Here is a 22601-nt window from a genome sequence, read left to right as displayed (position 1 = left end):
TTATTGGTGTGATTTGAAGTTGTCAGTGTGTGGCTTGTCAGATTACTTATTGCTTTATTGATGTTCTTTACTGAGTTTTAGTCTCTTGCAGGCTTGATAGACCATAAGACTTTTTAGAATTTAGTGTTATTACAGACTTAAGGCATGAAGAATGGAGAGATGATGAGCTGCCAGTGTCGCCCATCCGCAGAGATCATCAACATTTTGATAATGTAGAGGACACTTTTGCACTTGTTTTCCAGGCCTTGACCTTTAAGGTTCAAATAGATGATCAGACTGGTTCCTTGGAGGAAAGAAAAACAGCAAGTGAGGACGAGAACAATAATATTTTAGTTATGTAGTTTTCTAGATCAACATTAAATTTAGGGAAAAAACTCCCAGCATGACTTATGTGTCCTCATTTACATACACACACATATAGACTGTATATTACTGTATGGGAAAGCTGTATTTCAGAAAACTAAATAGAATCGACCTTTTCCATGTTATGTTTGAACTTGCTTATGTTTTGAGGCCGTTGTTGCATATTCTTGTTTGTTTTAAATGTTCATTCATATGCATAGTTAAATTTTGATAATCTATTTAAGTTTGTACTAGAAGATTTTATCGGTCTTTATAACTTTTAGTTATGGACTTCCTTTGTTATATGGGCTTCCTCGTCTTAGTATTTATAGTTGAGCGGTATCAGGCTTAGTGGAGCAGCAGTAACTGGACGTTAGGTGTGCTGGAATGGACAGGTTTGGTTCTGTGCATTATAACTGAGTTGATGACACTGCTGTACTAAGGCATTCATTCTTGGCACATACTATTATTTTAGCACTTGAAGCTGAGGCAGGAGGATCAAGAATTCCAGGCTAACCTGGCTAAATAGTGAGTTTAATGAGTCTGAGCTACATAGACCTTGTCTCAAAATAAAACAAAAGACCAACACCACAAAATATTTCTCATGTTTGCTTCTCACTCTGAAACTTTGTAAGCTGTTAAGATTTTGTTCTTTATATTTTCACCATTGTTTTCTAAATAGTTTTGCAACATTTAGTTTATACTGAAAAACTGTGACTGAGTGCTTTTCCTTCAGTGGTGGTACTTGCTGTCTTCTGTGCTGGTGCACCTGAAAGAATATCTAGATGTAAAGGGGACATCTGGCTCAGTGGCCAGAGCTAACAGAAAGCCATTTGGCTATTAGGTTCTTGACTGTCGTTTGAAACTCAGTTTTCTTAGGTTTTAGTGAATTACGTTTTATAGGGGTTTTTTGGGGGGAGGGGCAGGGAGGCATATTATACACTTTGAAATAAGTTAGTATTGACTGTTTTCATGAAATTAAAGTTTCTATGAGTCTGTAAGGTTTGGTGGTATGGGAATGTGAAGTCTTCCCCCTAGTTGATATGGATTGGCTTTCTGATACTTTGGGGTTATTTGAAAAGACAGACTACATTGTATCTGTTCCGTAATACCATTTAAAATTTTATTTTTATTATATTGAGAGGGAGTGAGAATGTGTTTGAGTGTGTACACTTACGTGTGTGTGTGAGTGCACAGGTGATGCTTGTGTTGATTAGAGAACAACTTTTAGGAGTTTATTTTCTCTTCCCAGAGGATCTGGGACTTGAACTCAGATCGTCAGAGTTGGTGGCAAGTGCTTTTATGTCCTGAACTATCTCACTTGGCTCTGTTTTAAAATTTTATATGTCTGAATGTGGGTGGTATCTTACACATGCTATATCCCCCCATTGCCTGCCCTACTTTCTCTTTTGGGTAGCCAGACAGGCTCCTGAGTGCTGCAGTTCAGATGTGAGCAATCACATTGGACTTGTATATGTTATGAATTGGTTGTAGGTTTAAAGTCTGTTTGTATAATAATAATTATTATTATTATTTAGCTGGCACATGAAATAGTGATGCAACGTATAATTGACAATATTCACAATTTAATAAGATGTAGAAAATGTCCTGGTACTTTGAGTAATAATTCAAAACTTTGAAAATTCTTGAAAAGCAGTCAAATTTGAGTTTCAGCTAAGTTTTTTCTTTTTTCTTTTCTTTTTTTTTTTTTTTTTTTTTTTTTTTTTTGAGGACAAGGTCTGTAACTTTGACTGGCCTGGTACTCTATATATATAGATCAGGCTAGCTTCAAAATTATAGAGAGCTGTCTGTCTCTTAGGTGGGATTAAAGGTATGTGCTACTATGCCTGGCTTCAGCTAAGTTTTTTCTTTACAATCAAATATTTTAAATTATATCAACAAAACACATTATTTGCACATTTGTTTAGAATTTAATCCCAAACATATCTGGTGATTGTTTTTGTATAAGTAGGAAGTAGTGGCCTTTTGTCATTTACTCAGAATGTCTTTGAAAGTGTAATACATTTTATATTTCCATATCCAGTATCAGGTCTAAAAGCTTGGGGGTTAGATTACATCAGAACTCAGATACTCAGATTTTAAGGTGTCTGGAGGTTTTATACCAGTCTACCCCTGTAGCTGTTTCTTCCCACATTGCTTTCCTTGGAGACAGGATTCTGGTTTTAAGATCTGTCTTTAAATCCTTAGGTAAATTTAGTCATGTGACTTGCATGTTTTTATTTTATTGGCATGCTTTTAAAAAAATTATCTGCAGTAAATAGCAAGCTTTAATTTCATTTAAGGAAAGGCATACTAAAAATTAAACCCATGCTAAATAAACATTCCACCATTGGGCTACAGTCTCATTTTTTTTTATTTTATTTTAGAGCTTTACAATGTTCTTTTTTCTTTTTAAAATTTTTTTAATTAAACAATTTTATTTTAAAAATATTTTTTTTTTTTTTTTTACTTTTTAAAATTTTTAGTTCTTAAGATACCTACAGTTCATGTCCCCCCTCCCCCCACCTTCTCCTGGAGTATCCCAACTTCATGGTGCCTTTTTTTTTTTTTTTTTTTTTTTAATAACTCACTGAGTCCAATTAGTACTGCTTATATGCATGGGCAACATACCAGTGGCCACACACATGAAGAAAATGATTCTCTCTCCCCAGCAGGCTTTCACTGCCAATAGCTTTTCAGCAGTTCTGGGGTATGGAACTCCTCAGCCACCCATACTGGAATCTGTACTGGCTTGCTCTTGTGCAGGCTGCCCCTCTGCTGAGGGTTCATGCATGCACTGGCTGTGTTCAGAAGCCAGTGTCTCACATTGCCCCCACCCTCCTCTCTACCTCTACAGTGTCCTTGAGCCTTGGTGGGAGGACCTGTTGATAGTGATGTCCTGTTTGGTCTGAGAATTCATACTCATCCTGAGCACTTGCATCAGGTATGAACCTCTGCATTAACTGCTGTTCACTGTAAACAGAAACCTCTGGCCAAGCTTAGGAGCTATACGGATCGGGGTCAGGGTAGCCATGTAGAGGCTGTGGTGAACCTTATTAATACGTTAGATTTTAACTTGTATGTTTGAGGTTAACAAAATGATGTTATAAAACATATGGATAAATAGTAAAAAGAGCCATAGTGAAACAGCGTATCATCTTGTGTATGAAAGTAGCTAAAATCTGCTTAATTTGACAAAGATCCCTAATACTGGCTTTAGTTCTAATGTTGAACATTGGATTTCTAAATTTGTTCATCATCCATATCCCACTGATTTTAACTTCTTTCCTGGGTCGCCCTGACTCACAGATTCATTCTCACCATATTTAAACCTTTCATTTTTCCTTAAGCATTCCACATCCAGGTGAATCCAGGCAGTGTTTTTATGTGTCCATCTTATTTTAGTTAGCACAGTGTCCCTGGGTCCATTCATGTTGTGATAGATGAAACTTTCTGTTAAAGAATGAATTTGTATGTGTGAATGCATATGTATGTTCATAAATAGCACATCTTTAAAGTGCTGGACCATTACAAGCATTTAAATTGTTTCCGTGTCTTACGTATTATGAGTATGCTGCAGTGAACATGGGCATACCTTTACGGTGGTGATTTTATCCCCTTTGGTTGTATCTGTTTCCAGATACATCCTGGGAGATTCTGGTTGTCTGGTAGTTCTATTATTAATTTATTTGGGAAACTAATACTGTTTTTCATAATTGATTCACAAATCTAAATTCCACCAAAAGTGTAGCATGCTTTCCTTTTTTTTCTTGCCACCGTTTGCTTCCTCTTGTGTTTGTGATGGACATCTGTATAAAGTGTGGGCTGTTATCTCATGATGAGTTTAATAATCCTGACCTTCTTTCTGTCTTTCCCCTCATCATTTTTATGTCTATGGGAAAAAAGTATGTTTTTAATTGAAGCTTTGTTTTTTCTTGCCAAGACTTCATATAGCCTGTGAATGCTGAGGATCAAAAAAAAGTAATAATGGCTACATGTTAAATATTTCATTTAGTCCTCAGTCCTATGAGGTATATTTAACAATAAGATGGTTACACCATTTTATAGATTAGAAGTCTAAGGCACTAAGGAATAACTAGTTTTACCCATAATCCCTCAGATACTAACTTGTTTGGTGTAAAATTGAGTTCTATTTTGAATCCAGCACTTGTACTTGTTTATTAAAATAGTCCTGATCATTGTGATCACTGTCATCACATTACACGCTGGGCTGCTGGGCTGGTGGCTCTTTATTTTTAAAGTATCATTTTCAAGGAAAATGTTTATAATAAGTTGATTTTATAATCAGGATTTGAGAATTTAGTTCTTTGTAGGTAAAATGTTAAAATTGTGTAACTGAGGTTACATTTTAACCTGTTACTAACTTGTATTTTTAAGTGTGTATGGTAGATGAGCAGGAAAATATAAGATGAGGATTAGACTGGAAATAAGAGAATTTTTCTTAACTTTACATATAGTGGTTTTGACTTATTCAGGCTGAGTTGTTTATTTGTGTACTCCAGCAGTTACAGTGTGATTTTGCTGGATCTAGTTTTCTTTTAAACCATGGAACAATAGAGCTTAGAAGCATCTGTAACAACTGCTAAGCTGTTTGTTTCTTCTGTGTAAAGTGGAATCTTTCCTCCATATGGGATAGAAGTGGGGACTGGACATTCCTCTCTATCTGGGACTCTTTTCTCTAGCTTTTCTCCTGACTTTTTATGATCTCTGTTTCTCTCTCTCTGTGTGAATCTCCCCACCCACCCTCTCTCTCTCTCTCTCTCTCTCTCTCTCTCTCTCTCTCTCTCTCTGTGTGTGTGTGTGTGTGTGTGTGTGTGTGTGTTGCTAAGTGAACACTACCTCTGAGCTATAATCCATGGCACTTTTAAAACTTTTTTTTTTTTTTAATTTTATACAGTGTCTTGCTGTGTTGACCAGGATGGCCCCTGAGCTAGCCTTGTAGCCCAGACAGACCCTGAACTTGAAGTTTTCCTGACTCTGTGTCCCAAGGCGCTCCAACATTTGACATTTTTTTAATAAAATAATTCCCTCTTGATACCTCCTTTTAAAAAAGGTTATTTTTACTTTATAGGTAATAGTGTTTTGCCTGCATATATACATCTGTACTCCATACATGCAGTGCTTATGGAGGCCAGAAGGCATAGATCCCCTGGAACTGGATTTACAGACACTTGGAGCTGCCATATGGGTCCTGGGAACTGACCTGGGTCCTCTGGAAGAGCAGTCAGTACTCATAACTGCTGAGCCAGCTTCTGCTCTTACACTTTTATATCATTTGGGGTTTATTGATGTTTTTAATTAGATTCAGATTTTGTTCTCTTGGCTTAGGATTCTGCATATCCAGTATGCAGTGTCATCTTTCTTTCCTTGGTAACATCAATTTTGATCACCTGATTATATGTTGTATTGTTTCTCTTCTTTCTAGTAGCTTTTCACTTATAAGCATATATGGATCATTTACCATTTACATATATTACTCTTGAGCAAAATTATAAATGATTCTTGTTTGAAGCAATTGTTACTGTGGTTGTTGAAAAGTGATAGTTTAACTAATAGTAACATTCCTCTGTGTTTCCCAGTCAACACTTGGTGTTTTATTGTCTTCAGAAGCCCTCTGCCTGCCATGAACTTTGTAGAGCTTTGTTTCTTTCAGTGGTTTTTATGTTTACCATCCTAATGGTTTTGATGTGTGGACTGTTTCAGGTTTAGCTCGGGTGCTCTTCTCAAGCTTCCTCTTGTGTTTTTATGATGTGCCTCATTTCTTTAGCACTGTATTGATTTTTGGCATAAGGTGTGCTTCAGGTCCACCTTGTGACTACCAGCCATATACCTTTTAAAAGGAATATTCACATGCTAGTCAAATGATGTCTGAAGAATGGAGGTAACTTATTTTTATGTACTACTTTGACATCTACAATGTTTCCAGTGTGTGGAATATAAATTGGTTATAATCTTGAAATTGTGTAGGGTATTTGGGGATCCAAGTGGCTTTTACAGTGTTCCTTGATCTAGAAGTGTACTGAGTATCTTTGGCTCTGTCAGATGAACTGATAGATGATCTTCCTTCTGCAATGGCAGGTTGTATTCCATTGTTGTCCTGCTCTTTAGCTCTCCAAGATGGAATCTGTTGTAGGATGATGTCATTATTCAACAAGGCGGGTTGAACTTATCATTGGATGAGAAGGGTAGGCGGGGGAAAGTCTAAGGAGAGAGGAGGAGGAGAAAGCTGGAGATTCAAGTGTGGCATCATGGAAGCATGAAGTTTCTCTTGGCGCATTTCTATATGGATAAGGTTTTTATGATATTTTATAAGGGAAGGAATTGTACAGGATCATTTGACTTATCTAGGTGGGCAGATTATATCATACCAATTGGATCAGAGTATTTTGGTGTGCTCTTTGATGTGGCGACTTAGTTGGCGATTTAGTTGAGTTCAAAGAGGGTGTAGTGGCGGGATGCACAAAGCCTGCCATGGAGTTGGGATGTGTGTGTGCAAGGCTTGGCAACAACATGCCAAGGGAAAGTGAGTGAAAACAATGCACTGGGGTGTTCGTGGACCACCTGGGACAGAAACAGCTGGGATGGGTGGAGTGGACCTCCCTGGGAAGGGAACCAAGTGGAGAGTGTGGCTTGCGGATTGTGTAACAGAGTCTGTGCTCCACACTGGAGCGGCTCCCACAGAGTGAGACCATGGGGCCGGTAGCAACAGAATCGTATTTAATAATTACCGCAGCAATCTGTCATAAGGATAGTACACGTTCTACCTAAAACATTTAAGGTTAGACAACTATAGTTTTTATAAAATACAAGTAAATGTTATTCTCTATATCTGAACAAATACTTTGATTTTGTAAAACATATTAAACAAAACAGTAAAGCTGTTTCCTATGTGAGAACTGAATAAAGTTGGCATGTAAGGACAGGCTGGCGAGATGTCAGAGGCTAAGAGCACATGCTGCTCTTGCTAAGCTCTTGGTTAAGTTCCCAGCACTTTTATCAGGTATTGACAAATACCTGCACTTCAAGGTGGTGGGTTTACATTCACGTGTACATGTTTACATTCTGATACACACACTCAAACATACACAGGCACACATACACAAAACATACATAGACGTACACAAAAATAATCCAAGTAAATCTTGAAAAAATATAAATTTATTATATAAGGTGAAAAATGCTTCTTGTTAATATATCATGACTATAACTTTTCTTTCTCTAGTGGCAGAATGTTTCAGTTTCTTTAGTTGAATACCAGATGAAATAATTGACTTGTTTAGAGCTAAAGCACACCCTGCATAGTGACGCACAGCAGGAAGTTCTCACGCTAAGCAGCACTGAACCTGAGAGGAGCAGACTTCTCCAGTTCATCTCCTGTGTGTGATATTCACTCATTTGGTGGGCTGAGGGGGAGAGCTGCTTTGTGTGTGCTGGGGTACTGCAGTTGAATTTGTATAAATGTGTGAATTATCTGTGCCATACATAATTGTTTTTGTTTTCCCCAAAATTTACCAGCAGATTTTTTTTTCAGTGTCAGCTTTTAAAAAATATTATTTATTTATTTAAAGTACACTGTAGCTATCTTCAGACACAACAGAAGAGGGTATCAGATCTCATTACAGATGGTCGTGAGCCACTATGTGGCTATTGGGAATTGACCTCAGGACCTCTGGAAGAGCAGTCAGTGCTCTTAACCACTGAGCCATCTCTCTAGCCACAGTGTCATTTTTTTATCATCTTAAATGATTGTTTATGTAACAGATTTTTCTGTTAGTGGCTTTCCAGCAACTAGGCTTTTTACTTCAATTTTTATATGATTTGATAAACATTGCATTCATAGGCATACAAATGTGCACATCTAGGTGGGGGTTGTTATGTTTTGCTTTCTTTATTATATCCATAGGATAAATTGCCAGAAGCTAATTACTAGGTGCAAGGGTATACATTTTAAGGCTTTCCTTGTAATTTGTAAAGTACTCTTACTAATGTTAAATCAATGTAATATTTTAGGCAGTATATAGAAGAATGACTGGCTAACAGTCTAGAGTATTAAATATCTTTTAATATTATCTCTTCTGATTTGTGGAATATACTTCTAGATATTTTGATCTTTTAATTTCTGAATTCCTTGTTTATGTCATTATATTTCCTCCCATTCTTTTTATAAAATTAACAGGAGGCATATCAACCCTTTCTGGTATGCAAATCACAAATATCTGGTTTGTAGTGTGTTTTTAAACTTGAATTTTAAAAACTGATGTTTACTTCTGCTTAGATTTATCAGTAGATACATGGCTTATGTTTGTGGTGTCATGCCTAGAAAGGTATCCTTGATGCCTTAATCTCAAGATTATTATCTTAATCTGTCTTCAGCAGACATTCTGAAGACTTTTAAAAAACATTTTAATTTGTATATATTGTTTAATCCCAAGCAGCATACACATTTATGTACAACATAATACATGTGCACTACAAAGGTACATTTTAATAAATATTTGATGGATGTGGTTTTAAGATGCTATAGCAACTTAATTATATATATATGTGTGTGTGTATATATATATAAATATAGATTTCTATTACTGAAAATGTATTTAAATTGTGAGGAAAACATTGAAAGCAGTAGAAGGGTCACCTAAAGTTGTCTGAGCAAAGTAAAGGATATATCACCAGAAACAAATGGATAATTAAATTGATCATGTTGTTTTTTTTCCTCAGTTCTCATTTATTCATGTGTTTCACTATCCAGTGTCAATAAGGACTGCTCAAACTTTTATATATATGCTGTGAAAACAGTATGTAACTATAGAAAAATAAATTATTATTAATGCTTCAAAAATTGTATCTCTCACTATAGTGTCATTAGAAATGAACACATTTACTATCTGGTGTGAAATAATAGTCCTTCAGTAAACTTAGCTGACCATTAATTTGGTTGCTTACTTAGAAAATAAGTGTGTTCACTGGTAAAAAGTGATCGATACGTCATAGACCAAGTGTGATTCCAGCCTTTTCTGAAGGTGCTACAGACAGCTTACCAGATTCACATAAAAAATAGAATAACTTGACTGCATTTTTACGTACTACTCTGAAGAAATATTCTTCTGTGAAATGGTGATGCATCAGCAGAAGAAACCATAGAAGAAAACGCAGGAGTGCTAAGATAAGTCTTAGAGGAAACTGTTTAGATGAACCACAGTCGGAAACCTTACAGGAATCTGTGGGGTCTGTCTTAATCTCAGTGCAGTCCGACTGTTCTATCAGGGTATAGAGTGCTTGCCTTGATTCTAGACTAAACTAAGCCAAATCAGAGGATCATTAAAAGCTTCAGCATATTCATGAAAAAGATTAAAACTTAAACACATCGAGTTAGTCCTAAGAATTATCAGAATCATTCATATTTAAAAAACAATTCTAGAGGCCAGAGACTCAGTGGGTAAAAAATGCTTGAAGCATAATCCCGATGACCTGAGTTCAGTCTTCATAACAGAAAGGAGAGTTGATTCTTGAAAGTTGTTCGTTGACTTTTCACATGTGCCTGTGGTACACATGTGCCTGTACTCACAGATACTACACACAAGCACGTTAGTAACTGTTAAAAAAAAAACTATGAAAGTCAACTAGCTTATTTGAGAAGTCATCGTGTAAAAGATTTTCATTGCCTTTGTTGTTTTCTTAGTTGGCTGACGCTGGAAGAAGTAGTACAGCATTCCATAAATAGCCTCACAGGTAGGGAGCTGAGGAAGGAAAGCAGGAAGTAGGAGGGTAGGCATCTTCAAGTAGGCCAAGAAACTTCACAGTTTGAGGGATAACATATATCCTCCTAAGCAGAAACACCTCACACACATCATATTTCTCAAGCTAAGAACTAAGGCTAGTACTAACCTAGGCTCAAAGTAGGTCTATACACTGACCTGAGACTGTGCAGTAATTTAACACAACATAGACAACATTCCTAATCTATGAGAAAGTATTTTATTTGGTGGAAAAATACAAGTTACAAAATATTTGTGAAACATTTATCTGACCAAGGACTGGTACCCAACTACACAAAAACCATGTAAGAGAAGAAATCCACTAACAGTGAGCAGAAGATGCAAATATCTGACTGAAGTAGTCAGAAATAGCAAGTAAATATGGAGGAAGATGTCTAATATCAAATAGCATAGGACACAGCCAATAAAAATGTCTAAACTGAGTCAGTAGAATAAAAGTTCAAGCCCCCGTGGCAACAGCTTACATCAGATGGGGATACAGATCAGAATCCTGCTCAAAATCAAGCAAACAAAACCCTAGGTAGTGCCACACGCCTTTCAGAATGCTTAAAAAAGTCTGAAGTACTGATAGGACTGAACGGTGGTAAGGGTGTGAGTGCCACACTGCACGCTGATCGGCATGCAGAGCAGCATGGCCACATCAGAATACTGCTCAGGCAGTTCCTAAAACTCACCCTTATCATGTTACCTCCTGGGTACTTACCCAGATGAGTTGAAACATGTCCAGCAAAAACCTACTCATAGCCCCCCTTTCTTGTCCTCATGTCCACCATAATGTAAATAATTTCTGCCACACACAAGCCTATGCCCATTGATGTTTTATAACAGGTCCAGAGACACAGCCAAGTGACCATGGACTGAACCCTTGGAAACTATGGGTCAAAACTCTTTCCTCAAAACAACACAACACACAAAACCAAGGTGTTGGAATGTAGCTCAGAAGGAGCCAAAACAGAACAACTTTGTATAATTTATAGGAGCTTTATTAATAATCAGTAAAAGTTAGAAGGAGGCAAGATGTTTTTGATGAACAAAGTACAGTAGGGCCATACAATATGAAGTATTAGCAAAAAAAAAAAAAAGATAAAAATCAACAAACCATAAAAAGACAACAAAATTAACATCTGCTGTTAAGGGAATGAAGGCAGTCTCCAAAGACTACTTTGGGATAAATTCACAAAACTGAAATTATTTGGTGAAAAAGGGGGTACATATATAGGGGTTTTTGTTATGATATGCTCATACAAATGATATGCCAGTTTAATTCATAAGGTAATATATGGAAGATTTAAAAAACTATAGAGGTAGCAAAAAAATCAGTAGTTTCCAGTATTGGGGGAGTGGAGGCACACAAGATTTTTAAGGCAGTGAAACTTGTGTTTGGTATCAGACTGATGGATTAATATGTAAAAACAACAAACATACATTTAAGTCAGTGTACAACACTAAGTGATCCTAATGTAAACTATGATCTTTAGATGATGAGTAATAGCCTGTCTGTTTTAATACATGCAAGGTACTGACATAAGATATTAATAATAGGGATGAGGAGGTGAGGATATGAAAACTACTTTCCATTCAATTTTCTGTAAATCTAAGTTTACTAACTTTAAAAAGATATGAGTATAATGAATTAATACTTTAAAGCAGCAGTTTACTCTGTATTAAAATAATGTCTAGCCTTCTCCCCCCCCCCTTTATCTTCGTTGTCCCATTGTCTCTTTCCCCCACAATAAACCTCTCTCACGTGGGATAAAACAACTAATTGTATAACTGTTGCTGTAAATATTAAATGGATGGCTTATCCCTCACTCCGGGGACTCTGCTCCAGTGTGGAGCCGAGCACACACGTTCAGTCTCCACACCACTTGTCACTCCATGCCACCTCTAGGAACTCAGGCGCAGATCACTCCACTGTCCCTGTTGCTTCCGTCCTGGGTGGATACGACTGCCCTAGCTTGTTCCATTTCTGCATTGCCTGGCACAAACATATATTAAATTCTCAGTTCACAAACCCTCTACACAATATGATTACATCCAAAGGACAAAGGTACAAACTGCCCTTCTATATGAGATAAAAAGACTTATAGAATCTCTTAAAAATATTTATATCTACCTATCACCAATGACGTTCACCGGTATCTAGATCCTTTTTCTACAGCTCCGTCTTGATTCTTTCCTGAATCCTTTTCCGTCTCCTGCCTAAATTTCCACTCCTCGACCTTTCCCGCCTATCTCTCTATCGCCTTAACATAAATCTACATATAACAAATTAAAATATTTACTGATGTGTGTCACTGAAGTTACACCCCTATCCTTACCCTTCAGTTGGCTCATTCTTTCAGACATTTTTGTTGTTCTGTTTAAGAAAAATGTATATATATATTTACTAATTTTTATTAGTTTTTACATGTATGGGTCTTTGTCTTCATGTGTATATACCAAGTGCTACTTGGTGGCCACAGAATCTAAACAGGGCATCAGATCCCTTGGTGATGGAATTACAGATGGTTGTTTGGTTTTGCCTTGTGACCCACCACCCTTAACCAAGGCCACTCACATGGGCAGGAGTGTAAAGTTTTCCACCAGAATATGGGTAATTTACCAGTGGCTATGTTATCAAAGACAGTATCTTCCTCTTTCCCAACAGCCCTCTATGACAATTAGCTCCTTGAAGTGGGTTCCCATGAGTCTCTTCCCCATCTGTGACTGTTTACTGGCTTGTTGTGAATAAACCTTGTGTGTGCACCGGCAGCTGTTGTAAGTTGTGTACTACAGTCATGCCATTCCCATAAGGTAACATTTCTTTTAGGCTGCCTTCCTATGATCGAGCTGTTACATTCTTCATCCTAGAACTCTTCTGTTTTTATTTATTTATTGCTTTGTGGCAAAGTATACATAATATAAAGTTTAACATCTTAATTTTTAATTATTTTCAACTCAAACTGAAATTCTCTTTTTGAGCAGTAATTATGTCTCCAGCAACAAGCAAACAAACAAACCCCTGGTAGCTAGTGCTTCATGCCTGTTTTTCTGGGGCCCTCACCTTTACTCCTAGGGAGCATTTCATTTTTTGTCTCTGAATTTGGTATTCTGGATAGTTCATACAAATTGAATGAATATAATACTGTCCTTTTAAGACTGGCATATTTCATTTAAGGATATTTTCAAGGTTTACCCTTCCATATAGAATGTATTAAAGGCTTTATTCCTTTTTAAGGGTAAATTATATTTCTTTATACATATAGTACTTTATTCATTCAGTTTTGAAGGATAGTTGTATTTTCACCTTTCAGCTCTTACACAGTGTGACCATTAGTATACAGACTGTCAGTCTGGTTCACTCTCTTTTTTTTCTCTGTATGTGTATGAGGAAGTGGGAATCCTGGATCACATGCTAATTCTGGGATTTAGTATTTTCAGAAGCCACCCTTCCATTTTCAGTAGCCACTTTTACCAGCTTACATTTTCCTTCAAGAGCAGCGAAGGAGTCTACTTTCTACATATCCTATTAATACTTGCTTTTTGTTTTTTGTTTTGTTTTATAATAACCATTCTAAGTGGTGTTAACTCAGCTCATTTTGTATTCTGATACAGCTAAAATAGAATTGATACCTTATTCTCCAGCTACAGGAGTTTAAATAGAACAAATTAGGAAGGACTGTTTGAGGGGGCTAGGGAAGTGGTTCAGCTGTTAAGAGTACTAGCCACTCTTTTAGAGGACCCAGGTTCAATCTTTACCACCTGCAACAGACTGTAACTTCTGACCCAGGAGGTCTGATGCCCTCTTTCTTGCCTCAAAGGGCACTGCATGCATATGCAAAGACTTGCAGGCAAACACACCACACACAAAGTTTTGAAGAAAAGACAGTCTAACTAACTATATATAACTATATATGGTTAGTATATATTAAATATATTCATATATACATATATATTATATATAGTTTTGTTTATATACTGTGTGCATATGTGTGTATATACATATATAAATAAGAGGGCTGTTTAATAGATGAATATCAGATCTTGAGTTAAGGATTTCAGTTGACAAGCAAGATGCTGTGAAATTTTTCTAAAATTCACACCTTATTCTTTGATTATATATTTCAAATATAATCCCTTTCTAGAATGATAGTAGTCTAGATTTCTACAATAATTTTTAGCCATTTGGCTATTTAGATTATGCCTACAAAAACCTATAAACTCAGTTCTTAAATACACTAGTCATATTTCTAATGTTTAATAGCCATATGAAGCTTGAAGCCAAGTCTTATTTTTTTTTGTTTGTTTTTTTATCATATGGAAAGTTTTGTTTTTTAGGTCATTACTAGTGTAGGTTTTTATTGCATTGGTATTAAAGCAATGTGCCCTGTTAGTTAATAAAAGGATAGAAGGTTGAATAGGACTTTAAAATTTGAAGCTTGCTTTACATAGTATAGTTGAATTAGATACTGACAATAGTCATAGTGTTCTTGAAGGCATAATGTAATAGGATTTTATGTATATTTACATATTGTGTAGGCGCTACTAATTAAGAATGTGGATATGTTATATATGCTGCGTGTGTGTATATATACACACTACCTGTATAAAATACATATTCGTCATAAATCCCCTCCACATGTTACTTCTATTACAGTATGTTCTGGAAGGCAGTTCATATTTCCTTAACTTCTCCCATTGCTTCTTATATTTGCCTACCTCACCCTACATCATTGGTAATTCACTGGTAATTCAGACTCAAATTCTGTAGTTGGTGCTGTCTTTAGTTCTTTTGTACAAAATGCAGATTAGTCTGTAAGTAATTTCTTTTGTTTGTGGTTTGGCTTTCTGAGGAGATGAGGTGTCCAGTTTAGGATCTTATTTAATGGTTTGCTTTAGGGTGTTTTTTGATTTGTATTTGCTCTATTTCCTGTGAACTAGAAATTAGTTCTGAAGACTCAATATGGAGGTTGAAGATGACTTCTAGGAGACACAGGGATTTTGAGTTTTTGTCTTCATGATGACTATGTGTCAGTTTTTTGCAGTGATTTCTGGCCCATAAAATACTTCAATATCCAATTTTTTTTTGATAGCATTCTTTAAAAAAAGACTTAGTGTTTTCATTTTATGTGTAAAAAAAATTTTTTTTTTTTTGGTAACAAGATCTATGTATTTGCCTGGAGTCTGAAGAGTCCAGAAGAGAGCAGTTGGTGCTGGACCCCCTGTGACTGAGGTTAGGGACTGTCACAGGGCATCACATGGGTACTGGGAACCAAAGCCCGGTCCTCTGCAAGAGCCATCTCTCCAGCCTAGTAATAATAATTTTAACAGCTGGTGAGATGGGTTGATTTCATTTTTAGTGTACAAACATTAGTACTTTACTTGGATTTCTTTTTCTTTCTTTCTTTCTCTCTCTCTCTCTCTCTCTCTCTCTCTCTCTCTCTCTCTCTCTCTCTCTCTCTTTCTTTCTTTCTTTCAGTTCTACTGGTTGTTAAAATTGCCAACAGAACTACTTTGTCCCTACTGTCTTGTGAATTGTGGAGTTTGCAAGTGCCACACTTTGGATGTGGAATCTTGAGTACAATTTTGGGAGTCAGTTCTTTCCTTCCACTATGTGGGTCCTGGAGATAGACCTCAGGTTACCAGGTTTGGTGACAAGACCTTTCCTTGCTGAGCTGTCTCATTGGCCCAATGAGATATGGTTTTAAAGAGCATAACAATACTTTTAAATAGTAAGGAACAAGAAATAAAAGTTCCCTCTCTAAAGAATTCTGAATTATACCTGTAGGTGACTAAAGAACCCACAGTGTGAAATCTAAACATTAGGTAATTGTCACTCATTGTTACTGAGCTGTGTGAATAGCTATTGCTAATATTGTTAATATAGTATGTAACTCCAACTTAGAGCATAGTGATTTTATCTTTTAAATTATGTTGTGCTATTCTGAATAAATTTTTGGTTTCTTTTCTTACTTTTTGTCATACTTTGAGTGTTTCTCTTCCTCTTAGATTTGCAGACTGCAAAGTTGGAAATGTTCTAGTTTTTTTGGTTTTAAAGTGTGTTTTACTTTAGTTAGAAGGACAGTTAAAACCTTTTGAGGATTTACATTCTCAGTCTGAATAGTGATGATAAAGATGTAAAATATTAGTAATGATTCATCTGAACAATTTATAATGATATTAACCACTATTAAGGGTATATTATGTGCTAGCACACTAGGTACTTTATTATGCTCAGTTTTTGAACAGTTCAAATTATCAAAGGGTTAGTAATTTTCTTGTAGTTAATTGATAAGGATTTTTAACATAGCACTTTAAAAAATAATTTGCTTGAAAATTTTACACATGCATGTTTACAATGTATTTTGATCATATTTGCCCCCATAATTTCCTATTCCATTCCCCTAGACTCTTTCTTTCATATATACTTTCCACCTTTATTTCCAATGCAGGGTTTTAGTGACCTACTGAGTCTAATTAGGGCTACCCTTATGTGTAGGGGTATTGGCCATCTACTGGAGGGAACATGGGTAGCCCACCAGTTGCATCACTATAATACCCTCAAAGAAGAATGCCCTCTCTTTTCTACCATTTGTCAACTGGCTGTAGCTTTTCAGCTAAGGTGGGGTTGTGAGCCCCTCCCCATCCATGGCACCTTAACTGTTTAGATTTATATGAAACGTGTACATGAATGTGTATTGTGTGTAGGGTTATGTGGAGGTGCCATCAGACACCACAAGAGGGCATTGGATACCCTGGAGTTGAAGTTTCAGGCAGTGTTGTCCTCCCTTGCCATCTCTCAAAAATGCCCACTTTTGAAGTGTAAAATTTCTAAGATTTTATATGGTGCCTTGCAGGTTTTGATGCAGTTGTGACATAATGAAATAAGGAAATAACCCGTTAAAAGTTACAAGTATGTCATTGAGCCATTGTTGGGGGCACACACCTTTGATCCCACCACTTTAGAGGCATCATTGGCAGGTGGATCTCTGAATTTGAAACCTGCTTAGTATACAAGGTATACAGGGCAGCCAGGGCTGTTACACAGAGAAATACTGTCTTGAGTGGAAAAAGAAGTATGAGGTAGGATTAGACTTTTCCTAATAGTCAGAAGTGGCCTTTGAGTTACGCTATTTCAACATTGCATAATTTATAGATATAAATACTTTTGGAATTTTCTTTTTCTTCATCTCTAGATATTCAAGAATTTTATGAAGTGACCTTACTTGATAATCCAAAATGTGTGGATCATTCAAAGCAGTGTGAACCACTTGAGCCTGTGAATACTTGGGAGATTGCCAGTCTTCCAAGCACTGCCGTGACTTCAGAAACCCTGCCCAGCAGCCTTAGCCCTCCAGTGGAGGTAAGAGGAGTTTTCATAAAGCCAGTTTCCAGTGGTCAATTGTCTTTTTAAGATGGGTATTTTTGGGAAATAATAATGAGATAGAGAGAATAGAATTAAAATATTCTTAAAAAGTCAAGAATCTTGATTCTGTCTTAAAGTTTTTAACTTGTTTGAGGTCTGAAATATTTGTTTTAGGATATTAGTGTTTTGGTAGTAGACTTCTAAAAACTTTATTTGTATAATTGTTAAAGTGGCCATTGTAGTTTGGAAGATGATTTTGCTTGGTGTTTTTGTCTAAAGAAAGAATGTAATTGTGACTCTGAGCCCTTATGTTAAGAATTCTCTTGATTGGCTTGAAGGATTCCATTAAGACTCACTGAAAACTAGCAGTTCTTCCAGTCAGCATTGGCTTTTACAGTTTTCTGTAGTTAAAACTGCTAACTTCTTTGAGCTTTAATAACTATTTTGGTAATTGGTAATGTTCTTTTTTTAGTTGTGCTATATTGTTGCTAGTAGAGTTGGATGTGGTGCAGCATTCTGTAATGAGGATTCTGCCTGAGAAGCATTAGTCATTTAAAAGTGCTTGTCTCTAAATTTGCTTCTGGTCCCTCTGGTTAGTACTAGACGGTCCCTGGGAAATTAAATCAGCTTCTGTTTGATGAGTAATGAGTCGGGGTGGGGGGCAGCTATGTAGCACACTGGGAATGAAGAGTCCAAGTTTTCACTTTCTCTTTTATTTAATATGTTGTTGCATAACTAGCATTTTAGAGTGGTATGATTGAGCATATATAATCTACATTTTAAAGCTGGAAAAAAAAAAAGAAATCTAAAACAAAATGGTTGACCTAGCTTAAGGCTAGCTAGTTTTCACAAGTCTATCTTTGGATATCAAACTTTTTAACATTGAATTTATAATTCTCTTAGTTAACTCTGATAGAATCTTACACATTTCTCTGTGTATGCATTCTTTTTTTTTTCTCCTTTTAAAAATTACTTTTTTTCTTGGGTAATTTCTTTCACCATACTCTTCTTTAGCTGATAAATTGTTTGCTCTGAGAGTTTGTCCGGTGGCCTATTTCAAATGCAGATTTAAAATGTCTGTAGTTACTGCTATGGTTCAGATAAATGTGTTGCTTCCAAAATAAGTTGCCTGGCATGCGCAAAGGCTCTGGACTCAACCCTTACCCAAAAGTGGGGAGGCCATGAGGGCTTGCTCGACACAAGTGGTCCTTATAAAAGAAACTTTATGACAAAGTTTATGTCTGCCTTCTGCCTGTGAGAGTGAATGAAGCAAGATGACCCTTAGCAAAGCACATGCCTAGACTCTAGACTTCCTAGCCTCCAGAATATGAGGCATAGGCTTCTCTTTAATAAACCTACACAGTTAGGGTTTGTAGGTCATTTTCTATGTATGAGCATTTTGCCTTTAATACATGCCTAGTGTCTGAGCCAGTTGAGAGCCAGATGAAAACATACAATTCTCTGGGGCTGGATAGTAATTGGTCACCATGTGAGTGCTGGGAATTGAACCCAGGTTTTCTGGAAGAGCAGTCAGTGCTCTTAACTATTGAGTCAATTCTCCAACCCCCAGTTACAGTTTCCCTATTTATTATTTTAGTCCTAGGTTAAAATGCTTGTGTTTAAAAAAAATTGTTAAGGTTTAAGAGTGTTAACTTTCTAGTTTACCTACTATTTTCTTCTATTGTTTGCTTATAAATCATTGTGTGTATCACATACAGACCTGGTGCCTGAGTAGGCCGAAAGGTTTGGAACTGGAGTTACCGGTAGCTGTGAGCCACCATGTTGGTGCTGGGAACTGAACTCCAGTCCTCTGTAAGAACAAGTACTCCTAATCACAAAGCCATCTCACCAGCCCTTCCTTTTATAAGATTACTTTAAAATGTCGGATACAGTACAGCCAGTGGAAATGACTACTCATTAAGTTTAAAAAAATGAACTTTTGGTGAGGTGGAAGTTTATCTTCTTATAGACTTCTGTAAAGAAAGGTCAACAATGTTGTCTTTGTTAGGGTTATTATTGCTTTAATGAAACACCACGACCTAACACCAAGTTGGGGAGGAGGGTTTATTCAGCTTACACTTCCATATTGCTGTTATCACCAAAGGAAGTCAGGACAGGAACTCAAACATGGCAGGAGCCTGGAGGGAGATGCCATGGAGGGATACTGCTTACTGGCTTGCTTCCCATTGGCTTGCTCTGTCTGCTTTCTTATAGAACCCAGGACTACTAGCTCAGGTGTGGCACCACCCACAATGGGCTGGACCTTCCCTCATCAATGACTAATTAAGAAAATGCTCTACAGCTGGTTCTTAGGGAGGCATTTTCTCAATTGAGGTTCACTCCTTTCAGATAACTCTAGTTTGTATGTGAAGTAAGACTAACCAACCAGTACTAATGTATCGAGTTTCATCAATAGTATAAGGGAAGTGGAAATAAAACTTAGTACTTGCCTGGCATGCATGAGGACTCTTAGGTTTGACCACCAACATGGAGGAAAAAGGATTTTAGAAACACTTCTATCTTTATAAATATGTGAAATACTGATATCTAGAATGCTATACAACCCTGGTTTCTTTGCCATTTCTTTCTTTACTGTATAAATACGCTGAAGGCTCAAGCGAATGAAGAATGAGAATATTTAAATAAAAAAAAGTTAGATGTGATTAGTTTGGAAAACGTGTGAGAAAGAATAGGATCACATGGTGTTCTCTGTGGCAAATGTTCAAGTAATGTTTGAAATTATTCATACTCATACTTATTCATGGATGGACTCCGTAAGAGAAGCATTGGGATACAATACCAAGTTCTAGATTATTTTTTAATGGGGAAAATGTATATGCCAAACTTGTGAAGTCTGTGGTTAGAAACTACTGTTTTTGTAGCAAATAACTTGACAGATGTTAGTCTGACAATGTACATAGTTTAAAACATCCTGACAGGCAGTTATGAGCACTGTGAAATGTTTGGAGAGTTAGTTGTTTTTGAGAGTATCTCAGTAGGAAATGGATTACCCTATTCACCATTCTTGCTGTGTTTGGATGGGACACTTGCCTAGGTGATCATTAACCTGATCTCTTGTTTCAGTCATGTTTGTGGCTGAAAAGACTTTGGAGCACACAGACCCAAATTCAAACAAATGCAGAAAAACACTTCTGTTTAACTAGAAATTGAACGATAACCTGGAAATCATAAGGTTATTTTGCTTTATACAAGGCTTGACTTGAACTTACTCACTAAATCTTCTGTAGGCAGTCTTTTTTTTTCTCCAACAAAAATGTCATACAACATGGTCTTGCCTCTTGTACTTAATGTTTGTTTTTTGCAAAAATTATTTGACATTGACTAGTTTCTGTTTTCTCTAACTCTTTGCAGTTTAAGGTACCTGTCCCATTTTCTTTGTCCTATTTATTTATTTATGGTTGATAATGGATGTAAATATTACCAAATCCTTTTTAGTTAACCTTATGACTGTTACTGTAGTAAAATTAAATTCAATATAGTTTATTTTTATAGTGAAGACTTATTTTCTTAGTGGCTTTTTTATGTCTGCCTTTTACTTTGAACATATGCCTAGTGAGATGCTTAAATGATCTTTGTTTATAAACTTGTTTTAGAGGCAAGGGTCTCTCACCCCAACCCTGCCCACCCCAGTGTTAATGGTCACTTGGGGTGGTTTGCTTGTATGTGTGAGGCAGTTCTCTGCTGGCCTGCATTGCCAGCCTCCCCACTTTGCTTTGGTGTACTTTTATTCATTTTTTTAAAGAGGCATTTTGTTTTAATAAAAAATAATTCTGTTGAGTTACTTTGAGAAGAGTATATGACTTTAAAAAAAAGAAGATAGAGTAGGAGAAATTGCCTAATTTACTGAGATATGGTTACAAAAAGAAATTACTGTTCTATTCCTAGTATCACATTTTAAGTGGCTGGAAGAACCAAAGGATTAAAAATGAGACCATAAGAACAAACTCTTCTATACCTTTAGCATAAAAGAAACCTTATTTTCTTTTTTGATGTTTTAAGATAGGGTTTCTCTATGTAGCTCTGACTGTCCTGGAACTTGCTCTGTAGACCAGATTGGCCTCAAACTCAGAGTCTCCTGTCTCTGCCTTCAGGGTGCTGAGATTAAAAGTGTGTGCCATTATCCCTGGCTAAAGCAAACCTTTTCTAAGGGTTACAAAACAAAGAAGCGACCACTTTGGAGGTTCAGGCTCAGGATAATATGTAAACTGGGGAACTTAAATTCTGCTACAAAATAAACTGAAAAAGAAGTCTAGGGCTGGCTTAATAGTTCAGTGCTAGTATATATGAGGCCTTGGGTTCAATCCTTAGTCTGATTTTAAAGTCTAGGGATGGCACTTTAGTGGTCAGTACATGTGTGATGTGCCTCATCTCCAAAGATCAGGAATGCTGACTGTAGGTTTGTTGGGTTTTAAGTATAGAGCTTTTTTTGTATCTTTGCTGGGTGTGGTGGTGCTTGCTTCTGACCCCAGTATTCTGCATGTTAAGGCAGGAGAATTTTGAGTTTGAGGCCGACCTGGACTATATAGTGGCTGAGTCCACCTCCCCAAAACAACACCACCACCATCATCGTCATTCAGCTAACCAACAAATGAATGGAAGAGAAAATTTCACATAGTGCATAAGGACTTTGTTTATTTGTAACTATTTCAACTCAAGAAACACAAAATAGTTATCATTCAGTATGAAAGTGACCAAAGGATATAAATGAACAGCTTATAGAAAAAATATAGAGCAGTAAACCTGACATTAAAAAATGCAGATTAAACTGACAAGGAATATTTTCAAATAGGTAGTTAATTAAAGGTAAGCTAAATGAATCCACAGATATTTATGTGGTTGGTAGAGGAGAGTACACGTCCTCAATAATTTTGAGACAACAATATACAGTCCTGTGGCCAGTATGTGCCACAGATTTATTTTTTCATAAAATAATTAAGAAATGCTCATTGGAATATTCTATGTAATATTAATATTTAATTTAGAGAGGAGGCAGTCTGAATATTACCAGCAGGAGCTGGATTAAAAGCATCCTGTGTCCGTGACATAGTAACAGATAAAGGCGGCTTCTCGGGACTCACATGATAGAGAGAGCT

General features: G+C 36.5%; 1 protein-coding gene across 7 annotated transcripts in view; it reads left to right on the top strand.

Moving 5' to 3' along the window:
- Positions 1-22601, top strand: part of DLG1 (discs large MAGUK scaffold protein 1) — a 194378-nt gene that overhangs the window by 2508 nt on the left and 169269 nt on the right. For all 7 annotated transcript variants that reach the window (XM_080919614.1, XM_080919610.1, XM_080919611.1 and 4 more), the window contains exon 4: positions 17318-17484. In XM_080919614.1, the coding sequence (XP_080775740.1) occupies positions 17318-17484 (167 nt within the window). The remainder of the gene's footprint in view (positions 1-17317; positions 17485-22601) is intronic.

Source organism: Micromys minutus (assembly GCF_963924665.1).
Source record: "Micromys minutus genome assembly, chromosome: 7".
Taxonomy (NCBI): Eukaryota; Metazoa; Chordata; class Mammalia; order Rodentia; family Muridae; genus Micromys; species Micromys minutus.
This window is presented reverse-complemented; position numbering and strand designations above follow the sequence as displayed.